At 49.8% G+C, this 27,732-nt stretch overlaps 1 protein-coding gene across 3 annotated transcripts in view; it reads right to left on the bottom strand.

Moving 5' to 3' along the window:
- The window catches only part of LOC119966679 (microtubule-actin cross-linking factor 1-like), a 254,814-nt gene that overhangs the window by 52,085 nt on the left and 174,997 nt on the right, over positions 1 to 27,732 (bottom strand). For all 3 annotated transcript variants that reach the window (XM_038798745.1, XM_038798747.1, XM_038798746.1), the window contains 2 exons: positions 17,403 to 17,565; positions 5,161 to 5,315 (listed from right to left, as the gene is read on the bottom strand). In XM_038798745.1, the coding sequence (XP_038654673.1) occupies positions 5,161 to 5,315; positions 17,403 to 17,565 (318 nt within the window). The remainder of the gene's footprint in view (positions 1 to 5,160; positions 5,316 to 17,402; positions 17,566 to 27,732) is intronic.

Genomic DNA, 27,732 nt, shown 5'->3' with positions numbered 1-27,732 from the left:
CTTGGAAACTTCAAAATGCATGGAGGGCCTCCAGGACTGGTTGAGCTGTTGAGCAGGGTGAGATGGGGTGGGGGCTCGGGGAACAGCTCTCAGAGAGAGCTCTAGGGGACGAGATGATCTTGGTGAGTGTGGTAGTAACCACTGCTGCATACATGAGGGTACGTATGGTAAGACCCTGTACTACAGGTACGGGGGTAGGTCCCGGCCTGCTGGCTCCGCCCAGTAGGCATTAGTATAAATATGTGTGCTCCCTGAACAGCAGCCATTTTGCCAGCTGCTGCAGGAGGCCACACATCTTAGTGTAATAAAGCCTCAGTTGTATTCAACTCTCGTCTTTGTGCAATTGATCGTGCATCAATTTATTACACTAAAGTTTTCTGAAGATTTACCTCCGCGTCAAGCCGGATCGCCTGCAGTTGGATCCGCAATCGAGCAACGCCAAAAAGGACTTTGAACATTGGCTAGCCTGTTTCGAAGCTTACATCAGGTCTGCACCAGACCCAATTCCGGAAGCTCAGAAGATCCAGATCCTCTACACATGGCTGAGCTCCAACGTTTTTCCGCTTATCCAGAACGCGCTGACCTGTGATGAAGCCATGGCGCTACTGAAAGAGAATTACGCTCAGCGGACTTACGCGCTTTACGCCAGGCACATCCTCTCAACTCGTAGTCAGCTCCCTGGTGAGTCCGTAGAAGATTTCTGACGTGCCCTAATCCCCCTGGTCAGAGACTGTGACTGTCCGGCCACGGAACACTCGAACCTCCTCATGCGGGGTGCTTTCGTTCTGGGGATAGGATCAGACTACATACATCAGTGACTTTTAGAGGGGGCCACGCTCGACCTCACGGAAACCACAAAGCTGGGGCTATCGATGACGGTCGCCTCGTGCATTATCCAGACCTACACCCCCGGCCCACCCCTCATGGACCCCGCAGACGGCCGCCCCATCGGGGACCCCACTCAGCCAACCCTACGCCTGTGCCAGGCGCCAACCAGCCAACCCCGGGAGCCCCAGATGTTACTTCTGTGGGCAGCCAAAATATCCCCGCCAACGCTGCCCGGCCCGGAGCGCCATTTGCAAGGCCTGCAGCAAAAAGGGGCATTTCGCCGCGGTGTGCCAGGTTCACTCAGTCGCCGCTTTCGCTCCGACACCCCCCCCCCCGCGTATGGCCAGTGGGCACCGCCATCTTTCCCTCCCCAGGCCACGTGCGGCCCGTGGGCGCCGCCATCTTGTCTCCCCCATGGCACATGGGCACCACCATCGTTCGAGGACCCGTGCCCCCCGGGCAACCCCATTGTCTGACACCAGTGACGACCAGCCGTGACTCGCCCCGGTCACAATCGGCCAGTCTCGCCCGCACAACCTAGCCACCGCCTCCACAAGCGTGAAGATCGATGGGCACGAGATCTCCTGTCTGCTGGACTCCGGGAGCACTGAGAGCTTCATCCATCCCGATACGGTAAGGCGCTGCTCCCTCGCAGTACACCCCGCCAATCAAAGAACCTCCCTGGCCTCCGGGTCCCAATCCATGGCGATCCGGGGGTACTGAATCGCCACGCTCACGATCCAGGGCGTAGAATTCAGCGGCTTCTGCCTCCACATCCTCCCCAACCTCTGCGCTGCCTTGCTACTCGGCCTGGACTTCCAGTGTAACCTCCAGAGCCTAACATTGAAATTCGGTGGGCCCCTACCACCCCTTACTGTGTGCGGCCTCGCCTCCACCTCCCCTATTTGCAAACCTAACCCCAGATTGCAAACCCGTCGCCACCAGGAGCAGACGGTACAGCGCCCAGGACAGGACCTTCATCAGGTCTGAGGTCCAGCGACTGCTTTGGGAAGGCATCAGAGGCCAGCAACAGCCCCTGGAGAGCTCAAGTGGTAGTGGTAAAGGCTGGGGAGAAACACAGAATGGTCGTGGACTACAGCCAGACCATCAATCGGTACACGCAGCTCAATGCGTACCCCCTCCCACGCATATCTGATATAGTCAATCAGATTGCACAGTACCGAGTCTTCTCAACTGTAGACCTAAAATCTGTCTACCACCAGCTCCCCATCCGTAAGGCGGACCGCCCATACACTGCCTTTGAGGCAGATGGCCGCCTCTACCACTTCCTCAGGGTTCCCTTCGGCGTCACCAACGGGGTCTCGGTCTTCCAAAGGGAGATGGACCGAATGGTCGACCGGTACGGACTGTGGGCCACTTCCCCGTACCTAGACAATGTCACCATCTGCGCCCACGATCAGCAGGACCACGATGCCAACCTTGCCAAATTTCTCCGGACCGCCACTCTCCTCAACCTAACTTATAACAAGGAGAAGTAGGTGTTCAGCACGAACCGCTTAGCCATCCTCGGCTATGTGGTCCAGAACAGAGTTCTGGGGCCCGACCCCGATCGCATGCGCCCCCTCAGGGAACTCCCCCTTCCCCACTGCCCCAAGGGCCTCAAACGCTGCCTGGGGTTCTTTTCCTACTATGCCCAGTGGGTTCCAGATTATACGGACAAGGCCCACCCACTCATCCAGTCCACCGCTTTCCCCCTGACGGCCGTGGCTCACCAGGCCTTCGACCGTATTAGAGCTGACATCACCAAGGCTGCGATGCACGCAGTCGACGCATCAGACATCGCTCTAGCCGCCACCCTCAACCAGGCAGGGAGGCCCGTGGAATTCTTTTCACGAACCCTTCATGCCTCCGAAATTCGGCACTCCTCCATTGAAAAAGAGGCCCAGGCCATCGTTGAAGCTGTGCGGCATTAGAGGTATTACCTGAGAGTCACACGGTTGTACCACTTCATCAAGACCCGCAATCTTCCCTACTCCGTAGAGGAAGTCAGGGCTATCACCAGAGACTGCCAGGTCGGTGCTGAGTGCAAACCGCACTTCCAGCAGCCGGACCGTGTGTGCCTGGTGAAGGCCTCCCGCCCCTTTGAGCGCCTCAGCGTGGATTTCAAAGGGCCCCTCCCCTCCACCGACCGGAACACCTATTTCCTCAGTGTGGTCAATGAGTACTCCAGATTCCCCTTCACCATCCCATTCCCTGGCATGACGTCTGCCACCATCATCAAATCCCTCAACACCTACTTCGCTCTGTTCGGCTTCCCCGCCTACATTCATGAGCGATGAGCTGCGTGAGTTCCTGTTCAGCAGGGGTATCACCTAGAGCAGGACGACCAGCTATAACCCCCGGGGAAACGGGCAGGTGGAGAGGGAGAACAGACGGTCTGGAGGGCTGTCCAGCTGGCCCTATGGTCCAGAAGTATCCCGGCCTCGCGCTGGCAGGAAGTCCTCCCCGATGCACTGCACTCCATTCAGTCACTCCTATGAACTGCGACTAACGACATGCCCCATGAACGTCTCTTTGCCTTCGCCAGGAAGTCCACATCCGGGGTGTCGCTCCCGACTTAGCTCGCAGCTCCAGGACCCCTACTCCTCTGTAAGCACATCCGACTCCACAAGGCGGGCCCGTTGGTTGAAAGGGTGCAGTTACTCCACGCTAACCCCCAGTATGCCTACGTGGCGTACCCCGGCAGCCGCCAGGATACTGTCTCCCTCAGGGACCTGGCACCAGCAGGTTCCCCACACACACACCCCTCCGGCCCAACGCCACCCTCCCCTCCCCCGGCGCACCCAGCAGCAATCCCCCTAGGACCATCTGTCCTCCCCCTGCCCACGCCCGAGGATGAAGAGGATTTCGGCATGCTCCCGGAGTCACCGAGGACCAGACCAACAGCGAAATCGCCGCCACCACTGCGGCGCTCCCAACGTCAGATCAAGGCCCCGGACCGGCTAAACCTGTCATTGGTTCGGGACTCAAATTTTTTTCTCTGCATATTATACTTGTGCGGTGTATAGTTCTCCACCAGCACCGCTGGACTCAATTTTAACAGGGGGTGAATGTGGTAGTAACCACTGACTTATATATTATATATAGAGGATGTCGATGTGGGTCCCTTACGGTAAGGCCCCTGTACTACAGGTACGGGGGTAGTCCCTGCCTGCTGGCTCCGCCCAGTAGGCAGAGTATAAATATGTGTGCTCCCCGTACAGCAGCCATTTTTCCGGCTGCTGTAGGAGGCCACACATCTTAGTGTAATAAAGCCCCAGTTGTATTCAACTCTCGTCTTTGTGCAATTGATCGTGCATCAGTGAGATGCCTTGGGGACAGGCTGAGCTTGCAGAGGGGCCGAGGAGAGTGGCTCTGGGGAGGAAGCTAGGGGTGCAGTTGAGCTCAGGGAGAAGCCTAATGGACAGGCCAAACTTGTAGATGTGTTTAGAGGAAAGATTGAGTTCAGGGAGGGGCCTACAGGATATGAGGGGGCTCAGGTAGTTGCCAAGGAAACAGACTGACTTCATAATAGGGTCTAGGAGGCAGGCTGTGTTCAGTTAGTGGCCAGCGGACAGGCTGTGTTCAGTTAGTGGCCAGCGGACAGAACACAAGCTGTAATCTGGGAGCAATCTCGGGAATAGGCTGGTCTCAGAGAGGGGGCAAGCTGAACTCAGGGAACGGCCAAATAGGCAGGGTAACTTCAGGAAGGGGCTTAGAGGACAGGATCAGTTCAGAGAGGAGCCTATAGGGCTAAAGTGGAACTCAGGAAGGGGCCTATAGGGGACAGGTTGCACTCAGGAAGGGGCCTAGAGGACCGTCTGAGCTTGGGGATGTGCCTGGGGATTGGTTGAGCTCATGGAGGGGTTTATGGCATTGCCTGAACTCAGAGAGGGATCTAGGGGTCTGCCTGAGCTCGGGAAGGGGACTCGAGGACTGACTGAGCTCTGGAAGGGGCCTCGGGGCTGAGCTGAGTTCATGAAGGGGTCTTGGGGCCTCGCTCAGCTCGGGAAGGGGTCTAGGGGCCTCGCTCAGCTCGGGAAGGGGTCTAGGGGATTGGCTGAGCCCTGGTAGGGGTCTGGGGGACTGGCGGAGCTTGGGAACGGTTCTAGGGACTGGCTGAGCTTGGGAACGGAGTTAGGATTCTGGTTGAGCTCAGGTAGGGGTCTAGGGGCCTGGCTGAGACCAGGCAAGGCACCTTGATGAGCTGAGTTGATGAGGGTGTAAGTGATAGGTTAAAACCAGGGAGTGATCTACAAAGGCTGAGTTCATCATATCAGATTGGCTCAGAAATGTTCACAAGTTTCCAAGAAACGGAATGTCGCCCCTCACCTCATCTTCGATTCTGTCTTCATCTTCACTTTGTCGTGGAAAGTCTCTGCTTGGATGTAGAGCATTCGCAAATTCGTAATAATCAATGAATCCATCCTTATTCTGGTCAAAAATCTCAGCAACTGCTTCCATTTCCAGGTAGTTGGTGGGAAATTCTGGCCAAGTACAGAAGCAGATTTTCAGAGTGGTCTCTCCAAGTCTTATTTTCACAAATATCCTGTTACAAACCTTAACCACAAACACTCCCTCACAATCAATATCTTCAGTTTTAATCCTGGATGTGGACAACATCGCCGCCATTTTGCCACAAAGTAAACAACAATGTTGATGAATGAGCAGGAAATAGGGGCAGTTTGTGAGTGGGGGTCTCATACCAACACCAAAAGCAGGGTCTTCACTTTCATTCAGTTGGACTTAGAAACATAGAAAATAGGAGCAGGACGAGGCCATTCGGCCCTTTGAGCCTGCTCCACCATTCATTAAGATCATGGCTGACCATCCAACTCAATAATCTGTTCCCACCTTCCCCCCATATTGTTTGGTCATTTTAGCTGCAAGAACTGCATCTACCTCCTTCTTGAAAACATACAACTGCTTTCTGTGGTGGAGAATGTCATCTCGAAGGAGAGGGGTAGTTGGTATCTGTGGTGGTTCTGGGAGAAGCAGCAATGAGATTCATTTGGAATATTTAGAGGGCAGCAAGTGGAAAATCAAACAAGAGAGGGTGCAGTTCTGGAATAAATGAAGTGGAAGGAGTGATAATGGGAGAGCATTTTAGTGTTTCAAAGAATCCCAACAGTGCAAAAGGAGGCCGTTCAGCCCATCGAGACTGCACCACCACTCTGAAAGAGCACCCTACCTAGGCCCATTCCCTACCCTATCCCCATAACCCCACCAAACCTGCATGTCCTGAGACACTAAGAGGAAATTTTATCATGGTGAATCCACCAAACTCATCTTTGGACTGTGGGAGGAAACCGGAGCACCCGGAAGAAACCCATGCAGACACGGGGAGAAATTGCAAACACCACACAGTCACCCAAGGTCGAAATCAAACCCGGGTCCCTGGCACTGTGAGGCAGCAGTGCAAACCACTGTGTCACCGTGGCCCTGTGAGGCAGCAGTGCTAACCACTGTGTCACTGTGCCATCCTGGCACTGTGAGGCAGCAGTGCTAACCACTGTGTCACTGTGCCATCCTGGCACTGTGAGGCAGCAGTGCTAACCACTGTGTCAGTGTCACCGTGGCCCTGTGAGGCAGCAGTGCTAACTACTGTGTCAGTGTCACCGTGGCCCTGTGAGGCAGCAGTGCTAACCACTGTGTCGCCCTGGCACTGTGAGGCAGCAGTGCTAACCACTGTGTCAGTGTCACCGTGGCCCTATGAGGCAGCAGTGCTAACCACTGTGTCACCGTGGCCCTATGAGGCAGCAGTGCTAATCACCGTGCTGCCCTGGCACTGTGAGGCAGCAGTGCTAACCACTGTGCCATCCATAGAGAGAATGGTAGTGATTAAATTCAATTTAAATGAATTGCGATATAGATAGGCTGGTTAGACGGGCAGCACAGTGGCTGATGGAACATAACCATGAAAAATAAGAAGCAATGGCATTTTGGGTGGACAATCTGAGCAGGGGAATGTACAGTGAATGATCAGACCCTAGGAAGTAGCAAGGGCCTGAGGGATCTTGGGGGGCTGGTTCACAGATCTCTGAAGACAGCAGGGCAAGTCGATAAGTGGTGAAGATTAGGGTTAGGGTTAGGCTCCTTCCTGCTTATTTCCTTCTGATTCTTTTGTGTTATTTTATTAATTTGGTCCCAGAACCCCTGATCAGAATGTGCCTTTAACTGAAGGGGAGGGGGGAGTGAGGTGGGGGGGAGAGGAGAAGGGGGGAGGGAGAGGGGGAGAGTATTGTAATTATATTGAAATAAACCGTGTTCTGTAATTTCTACTTACAGCAGCACGGTAGCACAATGGTTAGCACAATTGCTTCACAGCTCCAGGGTCTCGGGTTAGATTCCCGGCTTGGGTCACTGTCTGTGTGTGCAGGTTAGGTGGATTGGCCAAGATAAATTGCCCTTAGTGTTGGGTGGGGTTACTGGGTTGTGGGGATAGGGTGGAGGTGTGGGCTTGGGTATGGTGCTCTTTCCAAGAGCCGGTGTAGAGTCGATGGGCCGAATGGCCTCCTTCTGCACTGTAAATTCTATGAATATCTAAGCGCTCTGCTTACTGCAGATTCAACAGCCCCGGACAGTGTTCTGTAAGAACATAAGTACTATAGGAAATCTGATCAATTTTCCCCAGGACCCTTCCATTGACCATATAGTCCACTCTTGAATTAGATCTACGGCATGCTTGCCTTCATTGGCCGGGGCATTGAGTATATGAATTGGCAAGTCATGTTGCAGCTGTATAGAACCTTAGTTAGGCCACACTTGGAGTATAGTGTTCAATTCTGGTCGCCACACTACCAGAAGGATGTGGAGGCTTTAGAGAGGTTGCAGAAGAGATTTACCAGGATGTTGCCTGGTATGGAGGGCATTAGCTATGAGAAGAGGTTGAATAAACGTGGTTTGTTCTCACTGGAACAACGGAGGTTGAGGGGCGACCTGATAGAGAACTACAAAATTATGAGTGCAGTGCAGTGAGGTAAATCAGCAAAGGTAAGTGGAAAATCTAAATCTAATTCTGCTGTTTTTCAGTTAAAAGTGCAGTGTGGAGCTTAGTGTCTGATTGGTTGAAGCTGCCCCCACCCTAATTGCTGAGAGGCAGTTATCTGGCAATCACTTGAGGCCTGTTGAGGCCTGTTTAGGGGCACATTGTATTCTTCTCTTTGAAGTTAAGGTATTTTTTTGAGTCATCGGTTAGCTGAGGTCTGTATAAAAGACAGAGAGACTGCGCACAAAGTAAGCAAGCACTTTCCAGGAGACTCATCCGGAGTGAGACTCGTACAGAGTGGAGGATTGAAATTTGGTAATTTGGTGCAGTGAGGTTATTCGGTGCAGAGTGTGAGGAGGTGCTCTTTAACCCTGGTAAGTGACTGGTAAGTAGTCTCTCTTTTTCTTTTCATTGTCTAATTTACTTATTTTTATTTTGAAATTGTAGTTGTTTAAGTTTACCTAAGGTTTAAGACATGGCAGGAGATCCCAGACCCGTGTCATGCTCCTCGTGTGCGATGTGGGAGCTCAGGGACACGTCCACTGTCCCTGGCTCCTTCACGTGCAAGAAGTGTGTTCAGTTGCAGCTCCTGTTAGACCGCTTGACGGCTCTGGAGCTGCGGATGGACTCACTTTGGAGCATCCGCGATGCTGAGGAGGTCGTGGATAGCACGTTTAGCGAGTTGGTCACACCGCAGGTGAAGGTTACTGAGGGAGATAGAAAATGGGTGACCAAAAGAAAGAGCAAGAGTAGGAAGGCAGTGCAGGTGTCCCCTGCGGTCATCTCCCTGCAAAACAGATATACCGCTTTGGATACTGTTGAGGGAGATGGCTCACCAGGGGAAGGCAGCAGCAGCCAGGTTCATGGCACCGTGGCTGGCTCTGCTGCACAGCAGGGCAGGAAGAAAAATGGCAGGGCTATAGTGATAGGGGACTCGATCGTAAGGGGAATAGACAGGCGGTTCTGTGGACGCAATCGAGACTCCAGGATGGTATGTTGCCTCCCTGGTGCAAGGGTCAAGGATGTCTCGGAGCGGCTGCAGGACATTCTAGGGGGGGAGGGTGAACAGCCAGCTGTCGTGGTGCACATAGGCACCAACGATATAGGTAAAAAACGGGATGAGGTCCTACAAGCGGAATTCAGGGAGTTAGGAGTTAAACTAAAAAGTAGGACCTCAAAGGTAATAATCTCAGGATTGCTACCAGTGCCACGAGCTAGTCAGAGTAGGAATGTCAGGATAGATAGGATGAATGCGTGGCTCGAGAGATGGTGCAAGAGGGAGGGATTCAAATTCCTGGGGCATTGGGACCGGTTCTGGGGGAGGTGGGACCAGTACAAACCGGACGGTCTGCACTTGGGCAGGACTGGAACCGATGTCCTAGGGGGGGTGTTTTCTAGAGCTGTTGGGGAGGGTTTAAACTAATGTGGCAGGGGGATGGGAACCAATGCTGGAAGTTGGAAGGTAGTAAAACAGGGACAGAAACAAAAGGAAGTAAGGGGAAAAGTGCAAGGCAGAGAAGACATAGTCAGAAATCCATAAGGGCGACAGTACAAGGTACAGTGACTGAGGGGAGCACAGTGAGTAGGCCCAGTAATAACAAAAGGAATAAAACTGGAGATGTTAAGATTCAAAACAGAGGTAAAAAAACCAACATAAGTGTACTTTACCTGAATGCTCGTAGTATTCGGAATAAAGTAAATGAGTTGGTGGCACAAATCATCGTGAAGGACTATGATTTAGTGGCCATTACTGAAACATGGTTAAAGGATGGTCACGACTGGGAGTTAAATATCCGAGGGTATCAAACTATTCGGAAGGACAGAGTGGATGGTAAGGGAGGTGGTGTTGCTCTGTTATTTAAGGATGACATCCGGGCAATAGTAAGGGATGACATCGGTGCTATGGAGGATAAGGTTGAATCCATTTGGGTGGAAATCAGGAATAGTAAGGCGAAAAAGTCACTGATAGGAGTAGTCTATCGGCCACCAAATAGTAACGAGATGGTGGGGCAGGCAATAAACAAAGAAATAACTGATGCATGTAGAAATGGTACAGCAGTTATCATGGGGGATTTTAATCTACATGTCGATTGGTTTAACCAGGTTGGTCAAGGCAACCGTGAGGAGGAGTTTATAGAATGTATCCGCGATAGTTTCCTAGAACAGTATGTAATGGAACCTACGAGGGAACAAGCGGTCCTAGATCTTGTCCTGTGTAATGAGACAGGATTGATTCATGATCTCATAGTTAGGGATCCTCTCGGAAGGAGCGATCACAATATGGTGGAATTTAAAATACAGATGGAGGGTGAGAAAGTAAAATCAAATACTAGTGTTTTGTGTTTAAACAAAGGAGATTACAAGGGGATGAGAGAAGAACTAGCTAAGGTAGACTGGGAGCTAAGACTTTATGGTGGAACAGTTGAGGAACAGTGGAGAACCTTCCAAGCGATTTTTCACAGTGCTCAGCAAAGGTTTATACCAACAAAAAGGAAGGATGGAAGAAAGAGGGAAAATCGACCGTGGATATCTAAGGAAATAAGGGAGAGTATCAAATTGAAGGAAAAAGCATATAAAGTGGCAAAGAGTGCTGGGAGATTAGAGGACTGGGAAATCTTTAGGGGGCAACAGAAAGCTACTAAAAAAGCTATAAAGAAGAGTAAGATAGAGTATGAGAGTAAACTTGCTCAGAATATAAAAACAGACAGTAAAAGTTTTTACAAATATATAAGACAAAAAAGAGTGGCTAAGGTAAATATTGGTCCTTTAGAGGATGAGAAGGGAGTTTTAATAATGGGAAATGAGGAAATGGCTGAGGAACTGAACAGGTTTTTTGGGTCGGTCTTCACAGTGGAAGACACAAATAACATGCCAGTGACTGATAAAAATGAGGCTATGACAGGTGAGGACCTTGAGACGATTGTTATCACTAAGGAGGGAGTGATAGATAGATAGAGAAATACAGCACAGAACAGGCCCTTCGGCCCACGATGTTGCGCCAAACTTTTGTCCTAGGTTAATCATAGAATTTTGGACAATTTGTCATGGCCAATCCACCCAACCTGCACATCTTTGGACTGTGGGAGGAAACCGGAGTACCCGGAGGAAACCCACGCAGTCACGGGGAGGATGTGCAGACTCCACACAGACAGTGACCCAAGTCGAAATCGAACTTGGGACCCTGGAGCTGTGAAGCAATTGTGCTATCCACAATGCTACCGTGCTGCCCTTAAGAAGTTAACCTACACTCCCTTATTCTACCCTAATCCAAGTACCTATCCAATAGCCGTTTGAAGGTCCATAAATTTTCCGACTCAACTACTACCACAGGCAGTGCATTCCATGCCCCCACTACTCTCTGGGTAAAGAACCTACCTCTGACATCCCCTCTATATCTTCCACCATTTATCTTAAATTTATGTCCCCTTGTAATGGTGTGTTCCACCCGGGGAAAAAGTCTCTGACTATCTACTCTATCTATTCCCCTGATCATCTTATAAACCTCTATCAAGTCGCCCCTCATCCTTCTCCGTTCCAATGAGAAAAGGCCCAGCACCCTCAATCTTTCCTCGTATGACCTACTCTCCATTCCAGGCAACATCCTGGTAAATCTCCTCTGCACCTTTTCCAAAGCTTCCACATCCTTCCTAAAATGAGGTGACCAGAACTGCACACAGTACTCCAAATGTGGCCTGACCAAGGTTTTGTACAGCTGCATCATCACCTCACGGCTCTTAAATTCAATCCCTCTGCTAATGAACGCTAGCACACCATAGGCCTTCTTCACAGCTCTATCCACTTGAGTGGCAACTTTCAAAGAACAATGAACATAGACCCCAAGATCTCTCTGCTCCTCCACATTGCCAAGAACCCTACCATTAACCCTGTATTCCGCATTCAGATTTGTCCTTCCAAAATGGACAACCTCACACTTGTCAGGGTTAAACTCCATCTGCCACTTCTCAGCCCAGCTCTGCATTCTATCTATGTCTCTTTGAAGCCGACAACAGCCCTCCTCACTATCCACAACTCCACCAATCTTCGTATCATCTGCAAGCTAATGGGGCTAAAGGTAGACAAGTCTCCTGGCCCTGATGGAATGCATCCCAGAGTGCTAAAAGAGATGGCTAGGGAAATTGCAGATGCACTAGTGATAATTTACCGAAATTCACTAGACTCTGGGGTGGTCCCGGTGGATTGGAAATTAGCAAACGTGATGCCACTGTTTAAAAAAGGAGGTAGGCAGAAAGCAGGAAATTATAGGCCAGTGAGTTTAACTTCGGTAATAGGAAAGATGCTGGAATCTATCATCAAGGAAGAAATTGCGAGGCATCTGGATAGAAATTGTCCCATTGGGCAGACGCAGCATGGGTTCGTAAAAGGCAGGTCGTGCCTAACTAATTTAGTGGAATTTTTTGAGGACATTACCAGTGCAGTAGATAACGGGGAGCCGATGGATATGGTATATCTGGATTTCCAGAAAGCCTTTGACAAGGTGCCACACAAAAGGTTGCTGCATAAGATAAAGATGCATGGCATTAAGGGTAAAGTAGTAGCATGGATAGAGGATTGGTTAATTAATAGAAAGCAAAGAGTTGGGATAAATGGGTGTTTCTCTGGTTGGCAATCAGTAGCTAGTGGTGTCCCTCAGGGATCCGTGTTGGGCCCACAATTGTTCACAATTTACATTGATGATTTGGAGTTGGGGACCAAGGGCAATGTGTCCAAGTTTGCAGATGACACTAAGATGAGTGGTAAAGCGAAAAGTGCAGAGGATACTGGAAGTCTGCAGAGGGATTTGGATAGGTTAAGTGAATGGGCTCGGGTCTGGCAGATGGAATACAATGTTGACAAATGTGAGGTTATCCATTTTGGTACGAATAACAGCAAACGGGATTATTATTTAAACGATAAAATATTAAAGCATGCCGCTGTTCAGAGAGACTTGGGTGTGCTAGTGCATGAGTCACAGAAGGTTGGTTTACAAGTGCAACAGGTGATTAAGAAGGCAAATGGAATTTTGTCCTTCATTGCTAGAGGGATGGAGTTTAAGACTAGGGAGGTTATGTTGCAATTGTATAAGGTGTTAGTGAGGCCACACCTGGAGTATTGTGTTCAGTTTTGGTCTCCTTACTTGAGAAAGGACGTACTGGCGCTGGAGGGTGTGCAGAGGAGATTCACTAGGTTAATCCCAGATCTGAAGGGGTTGGATTATGAGGAGAGGTTGAGTAGACTGGGACTGTACTCGTTGGAATTTAGAAGGATGAGGGGGGATCTTATAGAAACATTTAAAATTATGAAGGGAATAGATAGGATAGATGCGGGCAGGTTGTTTCCACTGGCGGGTGACAGCAGAACTAGGGGGCATAGCCTCAAAATAAGGGGAAGTAGATTTAGAACTGAGTTTAGGAGGAACTTCTTCACCCAAAGGGTTGTGAATCTATGGAATTCCTTGCCCAGTAAAGCAGTTGAGGCTCCTTCATTACATGTTTTTAAGGTAAAGATAGATAGTTTTTTGAAGAATAAAGGGATTAAGGGTTATGGTGTTCGGGCCGGAAAGTGGAGCTGAGTCCACAAAAGATCAGCCATGATCTCATTGAATGGCGGAGCAGGCTCGAGGGGCCAGATGGCCTACTCCTGCTCCTAGTTCTTATGTTCTTATGTTCTTATGAGGGGCATAGACAGAGTGGATAGTCAGAGTCTTTTTCCCAGGGTAGAGGGGTCAATTACTATGGGGCATAGGTTTAAGGTGCGAGGGGCAAGGTTTAGAGGAGATGTACGAGGCAAGGTTTGTACACAGAGGGTATTGGGTGCCTGGAACTCGCTGCCGGAGGAGGTGGTGGAAGCAGGGACGATAGTGACATTTAAGGGGCATCTTGACAAATACATGAATAGGATGGGAATAGAGGGATACGGACCCAGGAAGTGTGAAAGATTTTAGTTTAGACGGGCAGCATGGTCGGCACGGGCTTGGAGGGCCGAAGGGCCTGTTCCTGTGCTGTACTTTTCTTTGTTCTTTCTTCTTTATTAACTCAAACCATCAAGTCCCGGTAGCATCCTAGACAATCTTTTCTACTCTCTTTCTAGTTTAATAATATCCTTTCTATAATAGGGTGACCAGAACTGAACACAGGGTGGTGAATCTGTGGCACTCTTTGCTGCCGAAGGATGTGAAGGCCAAATCATTGAGTGCCTTCATAATAATAATCTTCAGTGTCACAAGTAGGCTGACATTAACACTGCAATGAAGTTACTGTGAAAAGCCCCAAGTTGCCACATTCCGGCACCTGTTCGGGTACACATAGAACATAGAACATAGAACACTACAGCGCAGTACGGGCCCTTCGGCCCTCGATGTTGCGCCGACCTGTGAAACCATCTGAAGCCTATCTGACCTACACTATTCCATTTTCATCCATATGTCTATCCAGTGACCACTTAAATACCCTTAAAGTTGGCGAGTCTACTACTATTGCAGGCAGGGCGTTCCACACCCCTACTACTCTCTGAGTAAAGAAACTGCCTCTGACATCTGTCCTATATCTCTCACCCCTCAATTTAAAGCTATGTCCCCTCGTGTTGGTCATCACCATCCGAGGAAAAAGACTCTCACTGTCCACCCTATCTAACCCTCTGACTATCTTATATGTCTCTATTAAGTCACCTCTCAGCCTTCTCCTCTCTAACGAAAACAACCTCAATTCCCTGAGCCTTTCCTCGTAAGACCTTCCCTCCATACCAGGCAACATCCTAGTAAATCTCCTCTGAACCCTTTCCAAAGCTTCCACATCCTTCCTATAATGTGGTGACCAGAACTGCACGCAGTACTCCAGGTGTGGCCGCACCAGAGTTATGTACAGCTGCAGCATGACCTTGTGGTTCCGAAACTCAATCCCCCTGCTTATAAAGGCTAGCACACCATATGCCTTCTTAACAGCCCTATTAACCTGGGTGGCAACTTTCAGGGATTTATGTACCTGGATGCCGAGATCTCTCTGTTCATCTACACTACCAAGAATCTTGCCATTAGCCCAGTACTCTGCATTCCTGTTACTCCTTCCAAAGTGAACCACCTCACACTTTTCCGCATTAAACTCCATCTGCCACCTCTCAGCCCAGCTCTGCAGCTTATCTATGTCCCTCTGTATCCTATAACATCCTTCAGCACTATCCACAACTCCACCGACCTTCGTGTCATCTGCAAATTTACTAACCCATCCTTCTACACCCTCTTCCAGGTCATTTATAAAAATTACAAACAGCAGTGGCCCCAAAACAGATCCTTGCGGTACACCACTAGTAACTGAACTCCAGGATGAACATTTGCCATCAACCACCACCCTCTGTCTTCTTTCAGCTAGCCAATTACTGATCCAAACCGCTAAATCACCTTCAATTCCATACTTCCTTATTTTCTGCAATAGCCTACCATGGGGAACTTTATCAAACGCCTTACTGAAATCCATATACACCACATCAACAGCTTTACCCTGATCCACCTGTTTGGTCACCTTCTCAAAAAACTCAATAAGGTTTGTGAGACATGACCTACCCTTCACAAAACCGTGTTGAGTATCGCTAATCAACTTGTTCTTTTCAAGATGATTATAAACCCTATCTCTTATAACCTTTTCCAACATTTTACCCACAACCGAAGTAAGGCTCACAGGTCTATAATTACCAGGGTTGTCTCTACTCCCCTTCTTGAACAAGGGGGCAACATTTGCTATCCTCCAGTCTTCCGGCACTATTCCTGTCGACAAAGACGACATAAAGATCAAGGACAAAGGCTCAGCAATCTCCTCCCTGGCTTCCCAGAGAATCCTAGGATAAATCCCATCTGGCCCAGGGGACTTGTCGATTTTGACATTTTCTAAAATTGCTAACACCTCCTCCTTTTGAACCTCAATTCCATCTAGCCTGGTCGACTGAACCTGAGTGTTCTCCTCGACAACATTGTCTTTCTCCAGTGTAAACACTGACGAAAAATATCCATTTAATGCTTCCCCTATCTCCTCTGATTCCACACACAACTTTCCACTGCTATCCTTGATTGGCCCTAATCTTACTCGAGTCATTCTTTTGTTCCTGATATACCTATAGAAAGCCTTAGGGTTTTCCTTGATCCTATCCGCCAACGACTTTTCGTGTCCTCTCCTCGCTCTTCTTAACTCTCCCTTTAGGTCCTTCCTGGCTAACTTGTAACTCTCAAGCGCCCTAACTGAGCCTTCATGTCTCATCCTAACATAAGCCTTCTTCTTCCTCTTGACAAGTGCTTCAACTTCCTTAGTAAACCACGGCTCCCTTGCTCGACAACTTCCTCCCTGCCTGACAGGTACATACTTATCAAGGACACGCAGTAGCTGTTCCTTGAAAAAGCTCCACATTTCGATTGTACCCATCCCCTGCAGTTTCCTTCCCCATCCTATACCTCCTAAATCTTGCCGAATAGCATCATAATTGCCTTTCCCCCAGCTATAATTCTTGCCTTGCGGTATATACCTATCCCTGCCCATTGCTAAAGTAAACATCACCGAGTTGTGATCACTATCACCAAAGTGCTCACCTACATCTAAATCTAACACCTGGCCGGGTTCATTACCCAGTACCAAATCCAATGTGGCCTCGCCCCTTGTTGGCCTGTCTACATACTGTGTCAGAAAACCCTCCTGCACACACTGCACAAAAACTGACCCATCTATAGTACTCGAACTATAGTATTTCCAGTCAATATTTGGAAAGTTAAAGTCCCCCATAACAACTACCCTGTTACTCTCGCTCCTGTCAAGAATCATCTTTGCAATCCTTTCCTCTACATCTCTGGGACTATTCGGAGGTCTATAGACAACTCCCAACAGGGTGACCTCTCCTCTACTGTTCCTAACCTCGGCTCATACTGCCTCAGTAGACGAGTCCTCACACAGAGGGAGAATTCAGAATGTCCAATTCACCTAACAGCACGTCTTTCAGGACCTGTGGGAGGAAACCTGGAGCACCCGGAGGAAACCCACACAGACACGGGGAGGACGTGCAGACTCCACACAGACAGTGACCCAGCTGGGAATAGAACCTGGATCCCGAGCACTGTGAAGCAACAATGCTGACCACTGTGCTATCTCAAGACATAGATAGATCGGTTCTTGATTAATAATAGGATCAGGGGATATGAGGAGAGGCAGGAGAATGGGGATGAGAAACTATCAGCTGTGGTTGAATGGCAGAGCAAACTCGATGGGCCGAATGGCCTAATTCTGCTCCTGTGTCTTCTGGTCACAGTGAAGTGGTCTGGGAGCAGTGTCCTCCCCTTGTGCTCATTCTGAGTTTCGGCTCCCCTCCTCCACTCCCACCACTTCATTATATTTCTCTTCCTCTTCAGCTCTGAAGAAACACCATACGGACTCGAAACATTGACTGTTCTCCATCCACAGATGTTGGCACTCCTGCTGAATTTATCGGATATTTTGTATTCATATTTCTATCTACACAATTTATGTCTGTCTTACACTCAATCATAAACATTCTATTTGATTTAACTTTTGAAGTGATATTTGTGTGACAGTTGGAAATAACCAGATGGCAAACTCACTCGAGGCAAGAACACTCCGCCTAAACTCCTCTTGAGTGATTCGTCCATCTTGATCCTTGTCGATACATCGAAAAACATCCACTACCCGAGACTTCTCGTTGCTGATCCATTTCATGTAAGACTTTCGCCACGTATTGAAATTGAAATTCTCAAATTCCTGAACCTGAAATTGGCAGCAGAAAATGATTATTTTCTCATCAACTATTTTGTTATTATTACTCCTAGTTTTATACGTCAAAATAACATAATAGCTCCAATGGGAGGAGGGGCCACTTGATCCTCGAGCTTGTTCCACCATTCGATAAGATTCTGATTGGTCCGTTGTGGCCTCAACTTCACTTTCCCAACTGCCCCTCATAACCATTCACACCCTCGGAGGTCAAAGGCCAGTCCCATTCAACCCTGAATAAAGTCAATGACCCAACTTCCACTGCTCTTTGTCGAAGAGAATTCCTCAGACTAACAACATTGTGAGGGAAGAAATTCCTCCTCATCTCTGTCTCCAATGGGAAATCTCCGCTTTTTAAGCTGTCCTTCCTTGTTCTAGATTCCGCCAGGAGGTTTTTAGCCTCTCGGGATTTAGCCCCCTCAAGCCCACGCAGATTCCTATATGTTTTAATTGTGTTGTTACTCGTGTCTTAATAAAGCTCGTAGTCTCAAATGTGGAGAAGATGCTTTATTGTGAGTTCGTTCTCTCTTCAGAGCTGTTTCCTAAGGTTACCTTCAGTGTTCCTAGCTGGTGTGGGTGTATCTGTGTTGCTCCAAGTTCTGCCCTCTGTGAAGTGTGTCCTCACTTCCTGTCCCCGTCTATTTATATGGCTCTCCCGTGCCCCCTCTAGTGTTTGCTCAGTTGTATTGCATCTAGTTAACTTGTGATCACCACATCCCCCTTTTTCTCTTTACATATTTTCTGTACATCGTTAAAGAAAATTGTACATCCTGTCCCGGTGTATTTATAGCTCTCCCTCTGGTGTTTGCTCAGTTGTTTTGTATCTAGTCAATCTACAATCACCACATCCCCCTTTTTCTCTTTACATATTTGCTGTACATCGTGAAAGAAAATGATAGAAAACAGTTACTTATGATATGCGTATCTATACAGGTGATGGTGCTATTGCATATTTTACAAAGCCAATGTAGTTATATGTCCAATCTTAATAAAAACATTTATGAGTCCAAAGTTGATGAATTTGTTCAGAGCTTTTTTTCTTTTTGTTGTTGATGACGTGGTGATATTGATATTGCAAGTCCGCTGTGAATGTTGTTGGTGTTCCTTGTTATTTTAAGTACCCAATGCATCATCCCGAGGTGTTTGCATGGTCACCTCACTGATGTTGACTGGCATGGACTTTTTTCTGTGCTTGTGGTATTGATTTATTGTCTCATCCGCCTTGGATGCTGGTGTGCTTGCTCGTTCTGGAGCAGACGTGAGTTTGTGCGATCCGTTGTCATCCCATGACATGTTTGTAGTCTTGTCATCGTTTTGCAGTGTGCTGTGGCATTGTCCTTCACGTGCCGAGTAGTACCATTGCGTACAAGTCGTTGTTTCATTGCTGTTGTTTCTGTCGTTCCTGTTTTTGTTGTTTTCGTTGCCGTACTTGTTGCTGTTTTTGTCGTTTCTGTCTTTGGTGTTAGCACTGTCGTTGTTCCTGACTTTGTTGTTTTCGTTGCCGTTCGTGTTGCTGTTTTTGTCGTTTCTGTCTTTGGTGTTGTCGCTATCTTTGTTCCTGACTTTGTTGTTTTCGTTGCCGTTCTTGTTGTTTCTGTCTCTGTCGTTGTCGCTATCTTTGTGCCTGACTTTGTTGTTTGTCTTGTCGCGCTTCATGTTGCTTTTGTTCTTTCTGTTGTCGTTCTCGTTTCTGCTGTGCTTCTTGCTATTGTTGTTGGTCTTGTCGCGCTTCATGTTGCTTTTGTTCTTGCTGTTGTTTGTCCCGTTTCTGCTGTGCTTCTTTTGACTTTTGTTTTTCTTGTTATACTCTATTCGTGTCCCGAGTGGATAATTTGAGTCATTGAGCATTTCGTCTCGAGAGTGGTGCGAATGATCTGATGTTGCATTGGTGCAGGTGACATCAATCATTTGTGGAGAATTGGATTCCTCATCTTTGCTTTCTTGGTGCTCCTCTTCCGGAGTCAAATTCTTCTCGATTTCATTTGACGCGGTGTCTCTGGATTCTTGGCGCTCCTCTTCTGGAGTCAAAACCTCCATGATTACAATTGACGTGGTGTCTGTGGACTTCTGGCGCTCCTCTTCCGGAGTCCAAATCTGCATGATTTCAGTTGACGTGGTGTCTCCGGACTCTTGGTGCTCCACTTCTGGAGTTGAAATCTTCATGATTTCTGTTGATGTTGTCTCACTGGACTCCAGGTGCTCCTCTTCTGGAGTCAAAATCTGCATGGTTTCTTTTGGCTTGGTCTCTCTGGACTCCAGGTGCTCCTCTTTAGGAGTCAGAATCTGCATGGTTTCTTTCGGCGTCTCTCTGGACTGTTGGGTGGCCCGACTCTGTGCTTCTGTACAGACAAGCTGAGAACTGTCAGTCTCGCTGTGATCCAGTACGTCGAGTGCGATCACCTTGTTACTGTTTTCGCTCTGTGCTTCGGTACAGACAAGCTGAGAACTGTCAGTCTCGCTGTGATCCTGTACGTCGAGTGTGATCACCTTGTCACTGTCTTCGCATGCAGTGGGTAGAGGTGCATTGTCTTCTTCTTGTTCATGTGAGCTTGTTAGACTTTCATAGTCTGCTTGTGGTTGCTCAGATACGGCAGGTTGACCTTCATGGTCTTGTGCATGCATGGTGTCAGTGGTTAGATGTACGTTGTCTTCTTCTTGTTCCTGTGAGCTTGGTAGACTTTCATAGTCTGCTTGCGGTTGCTCAGATACAGCGGGTTTACCTGCATGGTCTTGTTCATGCATGGTGTTCGCCAGGGAGTGTTTGCTTGCATCCCTTTTGGAGTCTTTCATCACTCGCACTGTGGAGCCTGTCATCGCTCGCTCTGTGGAGTCTTCCTGTGCTCTCTGTGTGGCGTTGTCATCGTCTAGGGTATTGCTGTCATCCAATGTATCGACGAGCTGCCATGGCATCATGGTGTTGGATTCATCTACCATGAGTAGAGTCGTGTTGAGCTTTGCAACGGTGTCGCTGATGCTGTGATCAGCATGTCCAAATAACTCCTCCATGTCTGAGTAGTATTCTTTGAAACCCATTTCATCTTCGTTGGCTTCTTCTACCACGAGTTGATTCGTGTTGAACTTTGCGACCGTGTCACTGATGCTGTGATAAGCATATCCGACTGACTCAGCTGTGTCTGAGTAGTATTCTTCGAAAACCAAATCATCCTGGTTGGATTCTTCTACCACGAGTTGATTCGTGTTGAACTTTGCGACCGTGTCGCTGATGCTGTGATAAGCATATCCGACTGACTCAGCCGTGTCTGAGTAGTGTTCTTTGAAAACCAAATCATCTTGGTTGGATTCATCTACCACGAGTTGGTTCGTGTTGTGCTTAGCGACCGTGTCGCTGATGCTGTGATAAGCATATCCGACTGACTCAGCCATGTCTGAGAGGTAATCTTCGAAAAACAAATCATCTTTTGTTGTTTCGGAATTCTTTTTGTTCTCTTCACTTTGGGTGGTGCAGACTGCTTTTTTCAGGGTGTTGTGCAAGTTGTTTTTAACTGTTGGTTTAAGTTCAGGCGTTTTTCTGTGTTCTGAGGCAAGAAAATTTGTGTTTACCACTTTAAGTGTCTTGTTTGCAATTTTCGGGCATTTCCCTTTTAAGTGGGCGTGGTCGGGATGCTCAGACGTCATGACGTCACGCGCAGGAATGCATTGCGCATGCGCAAATCGGCCTTCCTCCTTCACTGTGCGGTTTTGTTTCCATTGCGCATGCGCGGCGTGCGCATGCGCATTACGATCCGCGACCAAAACTTTTTTTGACTGCGCATGCGCGGCTTGCGCATGCGCATAACGATCGGCACCGCGATATTTTTTAAACTGCGCATGCGCGGCTTCCGGTTCCGGCGCATGCGCAGATGCAATTTGTAGTTCTTTGCTTACCGGAGACTGCAAAATGTGCTCCGACGCCATTTTTTCGCGGATTTCAGCGATTTTTCTGTCCCATCTGGACTGGATTTCTAAAAGTTGTAAGTTACCTTCTCTTCCCGATTTGGACTGGGTTTCAGCGTTTTGGCTTTGTGAGAAATTCGTGTTATTTCTTCTTTTTGATCTGTACTTTTCATTCGCGATTTCTTGTTCTTTTCGTGATTTTTTAAGTTTTGTATCACTCAGTCTCTGTGCAGTTTGGACTCTGAGCATGTCTTGCTGTTCAAATTTCTCACAGTACTCTTCAAATTTGTTTAGTAACGTTTGTAAGCTGTTTCTGTCTTCATCTTTTGAGTATTTAAATCCATTATACACTTTCCTATTTACAGGCCCTGCGGTGAGAATTGCTATTTTAATGTTGTCGGAGGCTTCTTGTACCTCATTAGCTACGAGATCCAAATCAAACATTTGTTTAAACCTTTTCCAGACACCTCTTACATTGCCAGTCAGGTCTAGCTGCTCTGGGTATCCAATCCACATCCTCGAATTAGCAATGTCTTCCCAAGTCAAATGTCCAGTAGGAGATTTCCATGCCATTTTGAGCTTTCTGTATCTGCCACTGAGTTGTCCTGTAGTAAGCGTCTGAAGCCACTCCTGGGTACCATGTGTTGTTACTCGTGTCTTAATAAAGCTCGTAGTCTCAAATGTGGAGAAGATGCTTTATTGTGAGTTCGTTCTCTCTTCAGAGCTGTTTCCTAAGGTGACCTTCAGTGTTCCTAGCTGGTATGGGTGTATCTGTGTTGCTCCAAGTTCTGCCCTCTGTGAAGTGTGTCCTCACTTCCTGTCCCCGTCTATTTATATGGCTCTCCCGTGCCCCCTCTAGTGTTTGCTCAGTTGTATTGCATCTAGTTAACTTGTGATCACCACATTTTAATCAGCTCACCTCTCATTTTTCTAAACTCCGCAATGAGTTTAGACCAACCTGCTTAACCTGTCCTCATAAGACAACCACTTTATCCCAAGAATCTGTCAAGTGACCTTTCTCTGGACGACTTCCATCTATAATTAGTCACAGTCCACGTGATGCTGTCAACATCTCTCTCTGTTCACTGTGATTCTGCGTACCACTGTCATACACCCACCCACTCAGTCCTCCTCTGACCTTTCCTCATGTTTCACCTTCTATTAGGTTCCCTCGAGATGCCCACTAGTGGTCAGATTTTCTCAATTTTTGCAATTTCACTTCAGCCACAAGTCTGAGATGGCAGCATTCCAAAGTTCCTGCAGTAGAGCATCGGGCTTGATTCTCCGACCTCCTGCCAGGCCGGAGAATCGGCGCGGTGGGGCCGCACGAATCGCGCCATGCCGCCCCGCCACCAGGACGCCATTCTCCTGCCTGTGAAAAAACGGGTGGGCGCGCATGGCTCCGGGCCGCACGGAGAGTCGCCGCAAACGGCCATAGCGGTTATCCTCTGGCGGCGCCGTGATTCTCCGGCCCGGCAGTCCAAAAAATCCGAGTCTCACGGGCGCCGTTCTAACATGCTCTGGGCTGGTGGAGCTCGGGGTTGAAGGGTCCATGGGCGCCCTGTGGGGGGGGCGTGCGGGGGGGGGCGGGGTCCAACCCCGGGGAAGCCCTCCGTAGTAGCCTGGCCCACAATCGGGGCCCACCGATCGGCGGCCCACCCTCTCTGGCTGCGGACCACGTTTCTTCCGCGCCTGCTTCTGGATCCCTGCGCCATTTGGCGTCGGGGCCGGCACGGAGATGACGGCCAGTGCGCGTGTGCTAGTTGGCGCCGGCCCAACTGTCGCGAGTCGACGCCGGGACCGGCAGCCGGAGCGGTATGGGCTGCTCCAGCACCATGCTGACCCCCCCCCCCCCCAGAACCCGAGAATCGGGTCTCGGAACCAGCGCCAGAGTAAAGTATTCCCGTTCTGCGACAACGTATATACCAGAGAATCGCGGCCACTGCCTGTGCCGAGTCTGCACGTTCTCCCCGTGTCTGCCTGGGTTTCCTCCGGGTGCTCCGGTTTCCTCCCACAGTCCAAAGATGTGCAGGTTAGGTGTATTGGCCGTGATAAATTGCCCTTAGTGACAAAAAAAGGTTAGGAGGGGTTACTGGGTTATGGGGCTACGGTTGAAGTGAGGGCTTAAGTGGGTCGGTGCAGACTCGATGGGCCGAATGGTCTCCTTCTGCACTGTATGTTCGATGTTCTATGTTAAGAATTAATTGGTTCTTTGCTCTGGAAAACTGATTCACCAGAGCCAGCTTTCAAATCTGTCATCCGCTTCTCATCAGCTTCATTGAGATTCTCGCACCCAAACAGCACAACGCTCCACACGAGGAATTTTCAAGCTCCTTTCTGAAGTCCAGGTTGATGTTGGACACCAGAGCAGTGAGCACTGGCTGAACTACAGTCCCTGAGCCATGCGTACACACAACATCCGTCAATAGCCCCCCCTCTCCCCCACTCCCCCCATGCACCCTCTCGAGCCAGACCAGAACAGCATACCCCTCATGCCCATCGGACAAAGCACTGAAGCAGGTTGTAACAATGTGAACAGGTATTTAATGTGACAACGTATAGACAGATTTATGCCCTAGCCCCTATCTCTAAACTCTGCCCTGCAACTGTGCCAACTTTTTTTTTTGTTTTTAAAATAAATTTAGATTACCCAATTGTTTTTTCCAATTAAGGGGCAATTTAGCATGGCCAATCCACCTACCCTGCACATCTTTTGGGTTGCGGGGGTGAAACCCACGCAGACACGGGGAGAATGTGCAAACTCCACACGGACAGTGACCCAGGGCCGGGATTCGAACCCGGGTCCTCAGCGCCGTAGGCAACAATGCTAACCACTGTGCCACGCAACTGTGCCAACTTAACTGGTGTCTAACCTTCTGGCCTTACGGCTCTGATACTACATCTCAGTGGTTCTCCAGGCGTTACAGCAGGAGTGGAGGCGGCCTGCTTTGATTCCCACCATGCGACCTGGGTCCCCATTGGCAGCCGCCTCCTGGGGTGACTGGGCCTGGATGGGCCCGGCTGCTGCTCGGGTGTCCCGGGTGGCGTGGTGCTGTCCTATTCTGCCCTCTGCCCAACAGGCGCGCAAAGGACAGTGGGGGTGGGGGAGTCCGAGGTGCTGCAGTGTACTAGCACCTCCCCTGAGGCCCCCCCCAACCCCCTTTTCCCCCCGCCACCTGGCACTGCCAGTCCTGGACGCCCGCTCTGGTCTCGACCATGGTCTGCACGTTCGCGGCCATAGAGCACAGGGAATGGACCGTCCCTGTCTGGGACTGTGCCACATCACCCTGCGACTGTGCCACATCACCCTGAGGGTCTGTGCCACATCACCCTGAGGGTCTGTGCCACATCACCCTGAGGGTCTGTGCCACATCACCCTGAGGGTCTGTGCCACATCACCCTGCGACTGAGCCACATCACCCTGAGGGTCTGTGCCACATCACCCTGAGGGTCTGTGCCACATCACCCTGCGACTGTGCCACATCACCCTGCGACTGTGCCATCTCCCTCTGTGTTTGCACCACATAGACCAGTGCCGGGGCAATGCCGCCGACGCTCTCATCATGGCCACGAGCATCAGACCCTTGCCCAGATGAAAACGGGCCTCCAGAACTGGCAGTGCCAGGTGGCAGGGGAGCCTTGGGGACGGCTCCTCCACCATCCCCATCCCATCATGGGATGCTCAGGTACCCCGAGGGAAGAGGAGGTGATGGGGCCAATGCCAGTGACTCCCATAGGGGAGCACTTCAGAATCCCCCTCCCCCCCCCCTCCTGTCGCTGGCGCATCTGGTCGGCAGCGGGCAGAACAGGGAAACTTCTCCTTATCTCTGTCCGAAATGGTTTACCCTGAATCTTCAGACTGTGACCCCTGGTTCTGGACACACCCATCATTGGGAACATCTTCCCTGTATCTACCCTGCCTAGTCCTGTTAGAATTTTATAAGTCTCTATGAGATCCCCCCCTCATTCTTCTGAACTCCAGCAAGAACAATCCCAGCCTCGTCAATCTCTCCTCATATGACAGTCCCACCATCCCTGGAATCAGTCTGGTAAACCTTCACTGCACTCCCTCTACATAGATACAGAGAAGATAGTAGCAGGAAGAGGCCTTTTAGCCCTTCGAGCCTGCTCTGCCATTCATCACCATCATGGCTGATCATCCAACTCAATAGCCTAATCCTGCTTTCTCCCCATAGCCTTTGATCCCATTCTCCCCAAGTGCTATGGGATCAAAGGCTATGGGGAGAAACTAGATCAAAAACATGGGGCAGGATTCGCTGATCCTGAGGCTCAGTGTTGACTCTGTTGAAAACGCCAGGAGCAGCAGCCCTGTGCCCTACAGGGGGCCAGCATGGAACTGGAGCAACTCACGCAGCTCCAGCTGCCGATACCAGAGTCAAACGGGCTGCGCGGGTCTGCACACACGCGCTGCGGCCGGCGTGGATTTGCCCATGCGTGCTGCGGCCGGCGTGGATTTGCACATGCGCGCTGTGGCTGGCGAACCCGTGCATGTGTGCTGCAGCTGGCGAACTCGTGCATGCGTGCTGCGGCTGGCGAACCCGTGCATGCATGCTGCAGCTGGCGAACCCGTGCATGTGTGCTGCAGCTGGCGAACTCGTGCATGCGTGCTGCGGCTGGCGAACCCGTGCATGCATGCTGCAGCTGGCGAACCCGTGCATGTGTGCTGCAGCTGGCGAACTCGTGCATGCGTGCTGCGGCTGGCGAACTCGTGCATGCGCGCTGTGGCTGGCGAACTCGTGCATGCGCGCTGTGGCTGGCGAACTCGTGCATGCGTGCTGCGGCTGGCGAACCCGTGCATGCGTGCTGCAGCTGGCGAACCTGTGCATGCGGCTGGCGAACCTGTGCATGCGGCTGGCGAACCCGTGCATGCGTGCTGCAGCTGGCGAACCCGTGCATGCGGCTGGCGAACCCGTGCATGCGTGCTGCAGCTGGCAAACCCGTGCATGCGGCTGGCGAACCCGTGCATGAGTGCTGTGGCTGGCGAACCCGTGCATGCGGCTGGCGAACCCTTGCATGCGTGCTGCGGCTGGCGAACCCATGCATGCGGCTGGCGAACCTGTGCATGCGTGCTGCGGCTGGCGAACCCATGCATGCGGCTGGCTAACCCATGCATGCGGCTAGTGAACCCGTGCATGCGCGCTGCGGCTGGTGAACCCGTGCATGCGCGCTAGTTGCCTTCCCCTGTCGCTCTCCGCCATGTTGCTACCAGTGCCACGAGCTAGTCAGAGTAGGAATGTCAGGATAGATAGGATGAATGCGTGGCTCGAGAGATGGTGCAAGAGGGAGGGATTCAAATTCCTGGGGCATTGGGATCGGCTCTGGGGGAGGTGGGACCAGTACAAACCGGACGGTCTGCACTTGGGCAGGACTGGAACCGATGTCCTAGGGGGGGTGTTTTCTAGAGCTGTTGGGGAGGGTTTAAACTAATGTGGCAGGGGGATGGGAACCATTGCTGGAAGTTGGAAGGTAGTAAAACAGGGACAGAAACAAAAGGAAGTAAGGGGAAAAGTGCAAGGCAGAGAAGACATAGTCAGAAATCCATAAGGGCGACAGTACAAGGTACAGTGACTGAGGGGAGCACAGTGAATAGGCCCAGTAATAACAAAAGGAATAAAACTGGAGATGTTAAGATTCAAAACAGAGGTAAAAAAACCAACATAAGTGTACTTTACCTGAATGCTCGTAGTATTCGGAATAAAGTAAATGAGTTGGTGGCACAAATCATCGTAAATGACTATGATTTAGTGGCCATTACTGAAACATGGTTAAAGGATGGTCACGACTGGGAGTTAAATATCCGAGGGTATCAAACTATTCGGAAGGACAGAGTGGATGGTAAGGGAGGTGGTGTTGCTCTGTTATTTAAGGATGACATCCGGGCAATAGTAAGGGATGACATCGGTGCTATGGAGGATAAGGTTGAATCCATTTGGGTGGAAATCAGGAATAGTAAGGCGAAAAAGTCACTGATAGGAGTAGTCTATCGGCCACCAAATAGTAACGAGATGGTGGGGCAGGCAATAAAGAAAGAAATAACTGATGCATTTAGAAATGGTACAGCAGTTATCATGGGGGATTTTAATCTACATGTCGATTGGTTTAACCAGGTCGGTCAAGGCAACCGTGAGGAGGAGTTTATAGAATGTATCCGCGATAGTTTCCTAGAACAGTATGTAATGGAACCTACGAGGGAACAAGCGGTCCTAGATCTTGTCCTGTGTAATGAGACAGGATTGATTCATGATC

The sequence above is a fragment of the Scyliorhinus canicula genome, chromosome 5 (assembly GCF_902713615.1).
Source record: "Scyliorhinus canicula chromosome 5, sScyCan1.1, whole genome shotgun sequence".
In the NCBI taxonomy this organism is placed as follows: Eukaryota; Metazoa; Chordata; class Chondrichthyes; order Carcharhiniformes; family Scyliorhinidae; genus Scyliorhinus; species Scyliorhinus canicula.
This window is presented reverse-complemented; position numbering and strand designations above follow the sequence as displayed.